The 12,857-nt window shown below is 35.3% G+C and overlaps 1 protein-coding gene across 1 annotated transcript in view; it reads left to right on the top strand.

Moving 5' to 3' along the window:
* LOC142075067 (junction-mediating and -regulatory protein-like) overlaps window positions 1–12,857 on the top strand; it is a 99,824-nt gene that overhangs the window by 55,917 nt on the left and 31,050 nt on the right. The window contains exons 3-5 of the mRNA XM_075136072.1: window positions 411–561; window positions 2,808–2,977; window positions 10,661–10,826. Coding sequence (XP_074992173.1) covers window positions 411–561; window positions 2,808–2,977; window positions 10,661–10,826 — 487 coding nt within the window. The remainder of the gene's footprint in view (window positions 1–410; window positions 562–2,807; window positions 2,978–10,660; window positions 10,827–12,857) is intronic.

Genomic DNA, 12,857 nt, shown 5'->3' on the forward strand with positions numbered 1-12,857 from the left:
TCTCTTTCTCTTGTTGTTTTCCTCTTCATTACAATTTATTATTATTGTTGTTGTTGTTATTATTATTACTATTATTATTATTTTATTTCAATTATTAAACTGTTCTTATCTCAACCCACGCGTTTTATTACTTCTGCCCTTCTGATTCTCTCCCCCATCCCACTGGCGGGGGGGAGGGTGAGCGAGCATCTGTGTGGTGCTTAGTTGCTGACTAGGATTAAACCATGACATACTTTTTCAACAGAAAGGAGCACTTCTAAGAGTTTTTTCTGTTGAATAGAAGCCATGGTGATTTGCTGGTAGTTTTCTCTCCTTTATGTTTTTCTTTCTTAGCCACCCTAAAACTGGTTGCTGTTGGCAAAATAGCAACAACTAATTGTGTTGTTGATTATGGACTGATTTATTTTCAGATCTCAGTAGAGAATGACTACCTAGGCCCCAGAAGAATTGAGAGTCTGCAAAAAGAAGATGCTGATTGGCAGAGAAAAGCCCACATGGCTGTGCTTTCTATTCAAGATCTTACAGTTAAATACTTTGAAATAACAGCTAAAGCACAGAAAGGTAGCTATTTTCTACTATCCTATACTTCAAATAACAAATCTTTAAAAGTGTATTTTATGTTTACCATGTTCTGTATTGTACTGTGTGATTGATTTTTTTCATCAGTCCTCTGTGAGGAAAACGCAGTTGTCATTCCCATTTGTTTTTTCTTCTTTGTCTATTTGAATTTTTCACAAATAAGCCTTTTCAGAACATCATCAGAAGCAGGCAGAATAGAAATTTTTAAATATAGTTTCACAACCACCTTCTCAATGTGATTGTATTAGCTGCACTGTACATTTGCAAAGGATTTAGGGAGCATAGAGTCCCTGATGGATTCTGTCTTCTATACTGGATATGGCAGACCACCATAGTAAGTGTTTATTACCTTTCAATTAATTTCCTTTTCCTGTCTCCCCTGCCTTTCAGTAATTTTTTTCATAGCTCTAAATATTAATCAACAACTCAGTTTAACTACTCAGTGAAAGCTGCTCTGTTGTTCAGAAATTTTCATGGATATAACCTTGGCATTTCTATAATTGAAGAATGTGGTAGTTTTACTAAAGAGTTGGTGCAGTTAAACCAGGTCATATGACTTGCGTATTCATCTGCGCTCTCATCCTTGTACCATTTTAACCTAAATAACCAGTTTATTAGGGCAAACACACCTGAGGATGTGGTTTCATGACACCTCTTTTAGTTTGACTGCGGGCTACCACTGACAGAGTTTGTCCCACTCTCTATCCTGCCTGAGTGCAGGTTCCTGTTTGTTTCTTTGCCTTGGTGATAGTGATTGTGCAACCAGATAAATGAGCTGTACCCCTGGGAGAAAATCTTTTTTGATGGGTAGGTTTCCTGTCATCTCCCTGCATGACTGCTAGATCTGTCTCAAGAGAAGCAGTCACTGCAAAATGATTCCTTTCAGTGACGACCCAAGTTAAGGAAAACATGAAACTCCACCTTATTTTGAAAAAGTGACTAAACCAGTTCAAGCATATTGGAATGAATTTAATTAGAGCAAATTCTAAATGTATTTAATCAATTTGGTTCCTTTACTAGTATGACAAAGGCAAGTAAAATACCCATTAGTTGATAGAGAATGTATATCTACAGTTACTTGGTTTTAGTTTTGTTTACATGCTGTGTTTATGTATAGCAGTCAGGATTGTGGGGAAAAACACTGGGAAATGAAATGCCTGGAGACTGTTGACAACCGTAGACCTTTGGTGTACAGGTTGCTTGCCTTTTTTATTATGTTTTGGGGGTGGGGGGGTGGTTTGTGCCTCCTGCTGATCACAGGGTGGTCTTACGTACCAAAATATTAACAGATGACAGAGGAAAACCACATGAGAACAAAAAGGTATTTTTTATTACCTAACAACAGCATGTAATATCTTCTAGCACCTAGGGACTGAATGCTATCCCTTTGGTTCTGTGACTCTCATGGCTTTTGCTTTGCGAAGCTAAGTGTACAGTATCATGTGATCGTTCTGTATATTAAAAATGGTGAAAATCTCACGTGTGTCAGCCTAGACGATGTCTGGGGCTCAAGAAGAGAAAGTCTGAATCAAGCAAGGGACTACTGCTACTCTGAACTCTTACTGAAAAGATTCTCATTCATCTCTGCATATTAAGGGCAGATTATACTTTGTTTAGTTCATTTGAATTAATTTTGTAAAGCAACCTGTATTTTGAGGTAAAAAAAAAAAAGATGTTCTTATTTAAATTTAATTCAGTATTCTTACAGAATCGCACTTGAGGTCAAGCTGAAATTTTTGTTTTAAATTGTAATTCTTATTTCACTCTGCAGATTTGTGTTAACTTTTACAGTGCAGTCATAAGTTTATCAAGGGAAACTGGAGACTTTAGTAGCTGGTGATTGGGGCTTTCAGAAGCATGGAAAATTTGGGATGTAGTTTAAGGCCCCATGGTAATATTAACCAGATATTTTTATTAAGTCGAGTTGTGAATGTGTGGTTCAAGTACTGTGTATTCAGAATGGTTCCTCTGTGGGTAACAAAAATTGGAATTATAATGATAAAATGATCAACAAATAGCTAATTGCGTATTTACTCAAATCCTAATACTTAGATCTTGGATATGAAGGTTAATACTCTGTAGAATGACTACTCTCTGCTAAGAGAACTTTGTATGTTTTTGTATACAAATGTGTGCATAGTCTCTACAGTAGTGACTCACTAGTAGTGTCTCACTAGTGATCTGAAGAGTAGACTGGTAAGCTGTCTGCTTTTTCTTCCCTTCTCTAGCTGTGTACGATCGAATGCGAGCAGACCAGAAAAAATTTGGTAAGGCAACATGGGCAGCAGCAGTGGAACGTATGGAAAAGCTTCAGTATGCAGTTTCTAAGGAGACTTTGCAGTTGATGCGTGCTAAAGAAATCTGTTTGGAGCAGAAGAAACATGCACTGAAGGAGGAGGTAATTTTTCATACCAATAAATAGAAAAATAAAGCATGCAGAAAAAAACAAACCTTGAAGAACATTGATGTACTTGGGGGGGTGGTGGTGGGGAAACCAACAAAAAACAAGAGACTTGAAAGTCATTATTTTTTTAGATTTTAATAATAAAAGTCTGTATTTTAACTTTTACCACATTCTACCATGTTAGGCAAATGGAGTTGCAGTGTAGGTGTGGTGGTTTTTGTGCCACTTATTTATGTTTTCTGTTCACCTTTTCCTGGTTAGTCAACCAGGAAGACAGTTTTTACTGTTAATGTTTACAGCTATCCACTGAGATGAATAAAATGAAGAGAAGGGATAGGAACACTTTAGCTCTCGGAGGCATGATCACCTTTTTGGAGTAGTTTTGCCTTCAATCTGGAATGTCATCTGAACATTAGTAAATATACAGATGACTAGCCTGTTGTACTGCACTCTCTTTGTCTCTGCTTACCCTAATTATTAAGGCAGTCTTCCAGAGGGGGTTGTGCTAGCTACAGCTTTCCTGAGGAAAGAGTGCATGCATTAAACTGTGTTTAAATGTCTTAGCAGAAAAAAAACACATTTATTGGATTTTATGACACCTCCTCAAAAGCAAAAATGCTACAAATCCTCTTTTAAAATTTGCTATCATATGGATATTTCGTGCTAAGAGCTTTCTGTCATACTAATGTTAATTTACATTTTATCCAGTCAGTTGCTTGTTTTTTAAAGCACTTTTCAAATCTTTCAGCAAAACTTGACTAAACTGGTGGCTCTGTTTATGAAAAGGTTATCCAGAGAACTCACAACTTTAGCACTGTATAGATTGGTAGGTTTCCAAGCCTGATAGACTATGTGCCTATTTTAGGAGCTTCTGTAGAAGACAGCTTGATCTGCAAGGAAGAGAGAGTACATGCAAGACCCAGAGCACAAAAATAAGAAGTTTGCTTCATTTCAATGTTCTTTATATTTAGAAAGCCAAGAGTTGTCTGGAAACCTGAGTTTATCAGGCTGCTGCCATCCTTGGCTAAGAGTTGATGAGAGAATCCAGCAGTATCAATTGGAAATATTATATTTAATATGTTCAGATGTTTAGGGCAGCCATGCATTGTCTTTTCCCTAGCACATCTTATTTTTCTCCCAGTGGAGTCCTTCTGTGAATTTTTGTTGAATGAGATCTCAGTCTGGTAAATGAATGATTGTTTGTTTTTATGTGCAAAAGCATTAGGGGTTGGATAGAAAAAGGAGAGATTTGTTGCAGTATAGTGAGAGGATGGAGGGCTCTGAACTGAGAGGTTGGGGCTTTTTGGGAAGGAGGAATGAGGAACATCTGATGGGCGTGCATGGGCATGGTGCTTTGGGATAGTGTGTTACAAGGTATAGACAGCTCTGGATCAAAACATGGTTGATAGGGAGATATCAGGACCAACTTCTGTTCTGAAATGTCTTTTTTGCTTTGAGAATGTAATAACCCTAAGTATGTGGAGTTGGATGTGACAAAAGTGACTGGAAATCCCATATTGGAGAAGAAGGGTTGCAGTCTTATCATAAAGAAAATATTTGGCGATTACGTTAGCTGATGTATTTGGAAGATATGACAGTAAAAAAAAAAAAAAAAGAAAAAAAAAGTGATACAATTTCTCCTTTTAAGCTTAAGAAGTGAAGGCCTTCCTGCTGTACTTGGTTATATAAATTTGCCTCCACTGAGTAGGAAAGGGAGACACATGAGAAATAATATACTCGTTTCTCTTACACTTAATAATTCCCTCTTCTGCAAATCTAAAGCCACCTTGCTGATTGATTTTTTTTTTTTAATTTTTTTTTTATTTTGATTTTTTTTAAGATGGACAATAAAAATGTCCTTGTTTCTGTAGTTTTCACTTAGTATGTTACTTTCATAAACAAAATCATATTCCAACGAAGTACTGTTCGGGTTTTTTAAGAATGTTTTTCATAGTTTCATAATTCTAAGAGTACTTTCCTTTCCTGTACATTAAGCATGAATCAAAGATATATTTGCTTCCAATGTCTTTGAGTATTTAAGCATATCTTGGATTTCACGACTGTCATTTTACTTTTGTCTGAGTGGGACGTATCGGCAAAAATAAGAATTTTATTAAGGATTCTATTCAAGAAGGCATGAATAGCTATTTCTGGAAAACTAATCTTCTTCTGTAAGAAATGGACAGTGATTTTGGTAAAGATGCAGCATTATTTTTTTCAGAAAAGTATGTTTCGCCTTGGTAGCTTTCCTTGTCTTTTTTAAACTTTTTCTTTCTGTGACAGCTTTTTGGAAAGGCTAAGTAAGAAACTAAAATTGTGAAATCTTTGAAGATTTATTTAAACATATTTGAATTATTATTTTTTAATAACAGATTAGGAATGCTTTTGCTTTCTTCACTTTCAGAGTTCAAATTGGCAAACTAAAATTGGCAGTAAAAATGACAATTTTATTTTTTTTCTTTAACCTTACATTAAATATTTGTGTAATATTCTCCAGTTCAATCAAAAGTTCAAAAAGACTTTGAAATAAAAACTATTTTAAGTGGTCATTGTGTTTAAAGAAAATAAAAAGCAGAAGGTTTTAAGGACCTCAAGTGAAGTAATGGGGTGCATTCTATAGACAAAACTTGTAGTCATAGTTAGGCTTTTAATAATGCAGTGAGAAATTATTAGAAAATTACTCATAAAAAATGATAACCTGCTTTGGATATAGTTATCAAAATCCCACATAAGTTGGTTTTTTTAAATAACATTATTAGAACATAATTTATTTTTATACTGTTTTTCCCAGAGAATGACTGGGTAATCTAATTTAAAGAGTATTAAAGAGGGCAAACCCCAGCATTTGAAGATACTTTTTTTGTTTGAAGGATTTTGTGCATCACTGACATTTAGTTCCCATTTGCCAAGAGAAAGAAAAAGATCAGGTATTTATGGTCACTTAAAACCGATTCACTGCAGTGTTAGAAAATCAGAACCGAAATACCTTCTTGGGCAAACCACTTAGCTACTTTTTTCTAGGCATAGAAAATATTCCTTTAAAAAGATTAAAATGCTCGAGAAATTAATTTATCAGTAAGAGTTTGAGTTGAGAATTAATAAACTGAAAGAATGAAAATTCAGAGCAAAGACCAGATCTGACTGAGAACACTGTTGGTGTTTAGCAGGTTGTCTATGGATTTTTGAACACTCAGTCTTGGAAAAGAAGAGTTTCTAAAAATAGTGGTACACCCTTCTCATGGAGGAAAAATGTTTCTTTTAGTGTCTGAAATTTTTCTGATTGCCCAGGATACTAATTGTGAGTGATCATCTTAACCTCATTTTTTTATAATATTGTATCCTGTAGTATCATGGCCTGACTATAATTGACTCCTGATACTTAATTGGTTGGAGGAATACTTCTGTTCCACAAGTTGCTAGATATGAGTGAGAGCTTGCCTTTTATCAGTGGTCAGAGTGCTCCTTGTTTCCCATAAAATCATTTAGAAATTCTTTAAAATTATTTTCTGTTGGTTTTGAGGATGAGCTTCTGTATTCACACTTAAAGACCCGAGCTTTTTTCTGAATTTTACTCCCTTCTTCTGAGATTTCTCAGACAGCAACAGTGATGAATTAAAATGAATATTTGAATTAGAGAACAGTCAGGATTCACATGAGGTGGATTGAAACATGACTTTGTATTCTATTTGAACAATAACAGATTACTTAAAAGACTGGATAATAGAAAATTTAATAATAGCTATTAATATGTATTGCTAGGGAAGAGTATTACAATTTTTTTACCATGAATTACTTTGTAAATGACAGCACATGAGAATGACCATAGTCTTATATAACTTGGTAGCAACGTGATTGAGCCACCAATGCAAATCAGGTATTTCCAGCAAAAGGAAAGTGTTAGTGTCACTGCACATGGACTTGTGAGATTTCTTCTATACCTTTCTTCCATGCGTTTCTGATCACCCAAGAAAGATTAGTTCTAACTGGAGCAGTTGCAGGGAGGGCTACCATAACGATGCCAGGAACGGGTCTATTTTACAAGAGGATTTGAAGTTGTTTCAACAAATAAAATGAAGGCTGAGATGATACAAAATTGCTCTCCACAAATATACTAAAGGGAATAAATATTAGTCAAGAAGAGCAATGCATGTTGCTGTTCAGTACTGGCACAAGAACAAATGGTATTATCTGATTGTGAATACATTGGAAATATGGAAGAAGTTTTCTGGCAGTTAGGAGGGAGTACCTGGAACAGACTTCCAACGGGAGTAACAAGCAGAGAGTTTTATGGAAGCTTTTTGTTTTGTTTTTACAAAAGCAGAATAAGAACAACAATAACATGGAAATTATTTTAAGAACTGTTTATGAAAGCAGTTAACTTTAGATTTGTCTGAAAGCATTCCATGGTGGTGGAAAGCTGGATTTGATGGCCCTCAGTTCTGTATTCCATGTTTGGCTATTAGTATATGTGTTTATAGTTCTTGTCAGAGGCTTTCTGTTTTAATCCGTTATATCTTTGTTTACCTGTGTGGGGGTTTACAGATGATACTTTTCTGCCATAGAACTATTAAGAAAGCTAAGTTCCTGCTTAAGTTCTTCACTTACTATGAATGAGACAACAAAGACCTTAAACACTGTTACTTGAATTAGGGCCAGAGAGATTAAATTATTTGCTTGAGTTAATGCAGGAAGTTGTGGCATAGCAGGAAATTGAACTCGGATCTCAGTTATTTGTCCAACTGCAAAATGTTTCTTTCCTATAATTACATTCTCATTTTAAAGTTTTTCGTGTTTCTCTCACTGTGTTGATCAGCCTAAGACCTCTTTTACGTGCATATCTTTCCTACCAAGGATGCAGCAAATTACTAGTACAGATTAGATAGCAATTTGTAACATTAAGAATTGAACCACTCTTAAATTTTTAACAAACAATGCTGAAACTCTCCTAAAAGTGATGATATTGGTTTGAATTATCACACATATATAGTCTCTCACATAAATTTTTAACATAAATGGTTGAAAGTAAAGGTCCCCATTTTTTCTTTTTCATGAGGGACTATTATGTAGCTAGGATATCTGGCTGAGGACCATACAACAATTTCCCATTAATTGCTGTTGCACCTGAAAATGGAATACAGTGATGTTGTACTCCTAAAACAGACCAGGTAGTCTGTAGCATCTGTAATGTATGCTTGCAGGACTAAGATTTGGTTGTCAGACAGGTCCTTTATCAGGCAGATACTGGTACGGCTGAATGAAATTTTGAGCTGCTATAACATGATTAACTGATACTTCTGAAGAGAGCCCATTTACTTCTCTATGTAGTCTTTATACAAAGTCTGTGGACTTAAATTTGAGAACATCTTTTTTAAAGGAAAAAAAAATGTATAAATTTATGTGAATTTCACAGTTCGCTGACAAAGCAAAAGTTCTTAGGTGTGGTAGAAGTTTGAATGACGTTGCATTAATTTTCAAAAAATTTTTTTTTTTTTTTTTCCTATGGTATAGTATTTTTTTACGATAAGAAAATCCTTTGAAAATGCCAAAACCCAGGATACCCTGCCTGGCAAATGAACATTATCACTCTCATATGAAAAACTGGAAGGTTCCAGAGAATCAGTCCTTTTGTTTTGAAAACTAGCCTCTGATTCACTCCGAATATGCTATCATTATGTCACTTACTGTTTTGGTCACAATTAGTAACTTAATATGGATACAGAGTAATAGAATGGCATAGCAAGACATTTTGGTGTCACACTGGGCTGAAACATAAATTATACATTATTGATTGTAAGATTTATGATATTAACTTAAAGACATTGATCCTTTCAGGCTAATAATTGATATACAAAAGATGCATTCAGTAAGTATACAATATAGTAGAAGAAATTTAAAAATAGAAATTACAAGAATTAATTCACAAGCCTTCGGTCTATCAATCTCATATGGAAAGAAGCATAATTTAGAGAACTGTTTCCTTAAGTGTTTAATTAAGCTGTGAAATCCCTGTCAAAGGATAATGATGCAGGTGCTAAAAGCTTGCATGCTGTAAAAAAGGGATAGGACAATTTATGAAGTAAAATACAGTAAGTCTATTTAGTATAAAAGGCAGCACTGTGGCTTAAGAAGTCTTGAGCTGCAAGCTGTGCTAGAGGCTGGTGAAACATTTCGGGGAAGTATCACTGCACTGCCTGCTATGTTTCATCTTCCTGGATATTTGCTGTTAACCTTTGTCCGAAACAGGGTGTTGAGTAAGATGGATCTTTGGTTTGATTCAATACAGATATCTTTCTGTTTTAGTATAATTATATTTAAGCATACGTGATAAATAAAACCTAGGAAACCCATTTCTGGCTATTAGTTACAGATACATTTTTACTCCTTGAAGAAACCATCATAATATAAAAACCTACTAGCAAATATTTTTTAAAATGTATAGTTTGCTAGGTCCTTTATTTCTCCTTGTTAGACATCCCTTTTTAATGATTGAATGTCTGTAATATAGGAACTGGATTCCATTTCACCAGAATGGTAAGGTAGATCGATCACAAATCTTCAGTACAATTTAGAATTACATTCTCATCTCGGAGAAACTATTAGAGATTCATTTTTTGAGAAGTTAGAGAACTTGGATGTGGCCCTAACTCTTCTCCTGCACACAGGTTGTAGAGCTGCATGGCTTTGAATTCCCTCCAAAGTGAGACAGCACATAAGATCCCCTTGCATATCAGTATTTCTTGAATATGGTCTGAATGACCAACTGTATTGATCAGTTAAATCTTGTTTGGCTGAATGAGAGAGGATGATTTTAGTTCTCTTTGGTTGTTGCTTGTGTCACTTTTCTATGTCAGACATATGACAAATAAGCACTAAAATATATATAAATATTTTAATCTAGATCTTTTTTCTCCTGTGAAAGACTCCAGAAACAATGATGCTGTAAAATTCAATACATTCTGATTAGACAGAACTTGGTGTTTTCTTAAATTTTCTCGTGTTGTTCCTTTCAAACTGCAGTGCTAAATAGAGGTTATGAGAATTTTGGAGGAAAAACTGGGAAAAGTAATATAAAGGCCTGTGGCTTGACAGATGTTCTGCTTTGTTAAGAAGGTTAACTATGTGCAATAAAATATATAAAATATATAAAATATGATAAAAAGCACTGATTTATCCCCTTCACTTTTTTTTTAATTTGTAGAGAATCTCCTCAGTTAAGTTGTCATTACAAGAGGATCAGTGCATGTAATTTCAAGTTCAACTTAAGTGACAGTTTTAACTGTAGTTTTCTAGATGCCGTTAGCAAAACAGCTTTTAGACTTTTTGGATTGAAGATAAGAAAATACTAATTTCATTATGTATCTTCAGAGAATCAAGTAGCAGAGTAAAAGAGCGGTAGGGATGTTTCACACTACTCACTACATGACTTGTCACTTTGACAGTCACAAAGAGTAATCCAATGCCATGGATTTTTTTTATTACCATGCAGAAAAAATGTCAAGTATTAAAGATGTCTGAAAGTGTGTGGCTGATCAAAACCTTCTTCTCTTGATGTGTTCAATTTTAACATGTTATATTTAGTGTACCAGACTGTATCTAGCTGTAATCGTAAAGTCTGTGGTTTTGTTCTCCTTATTATCCTGGAGTTGGGTGTTTATTTTTTTTCCTCTTTCCATTTAGATGCAGAGTCTGAAAGGTGGTACAGAAGCCATAGCCCATTTGGACCAGTTAGAAGCTGATTATTATCATCTACAGCTTCAGTTATATGAAGTGCAGTTTGAGATCTTGAAATGTGAAGAGCTGCTGCTGACAGCACAACTTGAAAGCATCAGAAGACTGATGTCAGGTGCTTTTTATGCATTTTAATTAAGACGTAATCTGTAAAAGATAGTTCTCTTCCTAAGAGTCTAGTAAAGCCTGTGGGAATGAAATGAGAACAGTTTCTTTACCATGTTAAGAGCTGGATCATCTAACATAAGTACTGTTAAATTAAAATTTACACCTGTTCGTAAGGTGTATACATACACATATAGAAGCTTTGGTCTGGTTCTCATTGTCTGTGTTTAGAAGTAAGCATATAAGATACTATGTAAGGTTTGGAAAACTAAATTTAGGGAGGAGGAAATGTTTTAATTACTGGACTTGTCTCATTAAAAAAATTTGCATTGGCATTATTCATTTCTTTTGAAGTGATTGGTTTTCAAAAGGTATTCCTGCAAATCAGAATCCTTCAGCTAAACTTTGAAGCTTGTTGTATTGCCATGTCACTGATATAGAGCAGTGATGCAAACCTTATGTTTTGAGAACCTACTATATCCTGTGTACTTACAAATTATGGAAATGGTACAGGTAAATCATACAGCATTTTGAATCCAGTTCTGTCCTTTGGACCTTTTTATACTTAATGTTTTTATTTACACAAGCTCTGTTTTATTGTTTAGTGCATAGGGCTTGCATAGCAAATTTTGTTATGGATAGAAAAGTCACTTAAGAAGAGAGATTTGAAGCTGGGTTGTATTGTGAGTTGCCTCTGGAAAAAGAGAAAACATAGGTATCACAGCTTCTTCTCACTGTTGTGTAAATCTCCTCTCAGGCCTGTGATGGCAACAACATTAACTGCATGTATGGAGGATGAGGATTGAAAACTCTGTAAATGACTTCAAAGAAATGTGGCAGCTTTGCCTCTGTGGAGAGCTAGTTAGTGCTTTAGAGATAGATAGTTGTTCGTACTTGGGAAATCAGACATTTAATTTTGGTACTGAAGACACTGTATGGTTTTCTTACCTGCAGACCAAAGGAAATTCCTTGAACAGGAGGCTAAGAAGAAATGTGTATCAAAATCCTTTCTCTTTGATGTAGTGATAGTAAAACCTAAGGGCCCTCAGAGATTAAGCTTGCTGTAAAAACACCATAGGTCATTATGACTTGTCACTAATGTTTTCTCCAGAAATCTCTAAAGAAACCCCCAACCTGACCAAAAATAAAACCCCCAGTCAGCTAAACAAACAACCCTCTCCTTCCCCCGTGACAACAAAATAGTTCACTGTTCTGGCTTCCTTTGCTGTTTTAATTTTTTTTTTTTTTAACTGAGCACTAAAGTAAAGACTCAAGTAGGTCTGTTTCTATTAGTTTTTATTTTAGGGTTAATATAGTGATGTTCGTTCTTTTCTGGTCCTGCCATATCCTGTGCTGAGCTGAAATTAGCATGACACAATCAGAATTTTGGTTGCAACAGAGACCTTACACACAAATAACACGAAGTGACAACAGCTTTTAAAATGAACAGTGTTCTGAAGAAAACCCTGCCCCTCTCCCCAAATAATCTAGTAGCAGAAGTAGGAGGAAGTTACAGTCTTCCTGAAAGGTATTTGATGAAGGTGAAATGAGAAGGTTTGGTGGTGCTGCAGAGTAGACACTTGACAGTCATGCCAGCTGTATCTACCTGTTTCAGCCAGCAGTAATGCATATCCCTCTTGGTGTATTACAAAAATATCCTACTTGGTATGCCAGTGAAATAAGGAACAAGAGGCCTTTACTACTTCTTCATCCCAACATTCTACAAGGATTTATAATCATCACACTTTCCTTCTTGGCAAGAGATGAGAAGGCAGCATTCAGAAATGAGCTCAATGTTGTACTGAATGCTTCACTCAGGAGGCTAAAAATGATGAGTGTTGATACAACTATTAGTAATGACCTCCTTTTCAGGCCTGTAATGCTTTGAAGGATTGCCTTGAAGTTACCCTCCCACTGCAGCCTCTGAGCAGTAATAGTGACTGGGAGGTCAAAAACCTCCTAAGAGAGGATTTTTGGTGTTTTGTTGCCTAATTCCCCATTCGTGAAATTAATAGTAGGTTGTGGCAGAAGAATCTCATGC

Source organism: Calonectris borealis, chromosome W (assembly GCF_964195595.1).
Source record: "Calonectris borealis chromosome W, bCalBor7.hap1.2, whole genome shotgun sequence".
Lineage (NCBI taxonomy): Eukaryota > Metazoa > Chordata > Aves > Procellariiformes > Procellariidae > Calonectris > Calonectris borealis.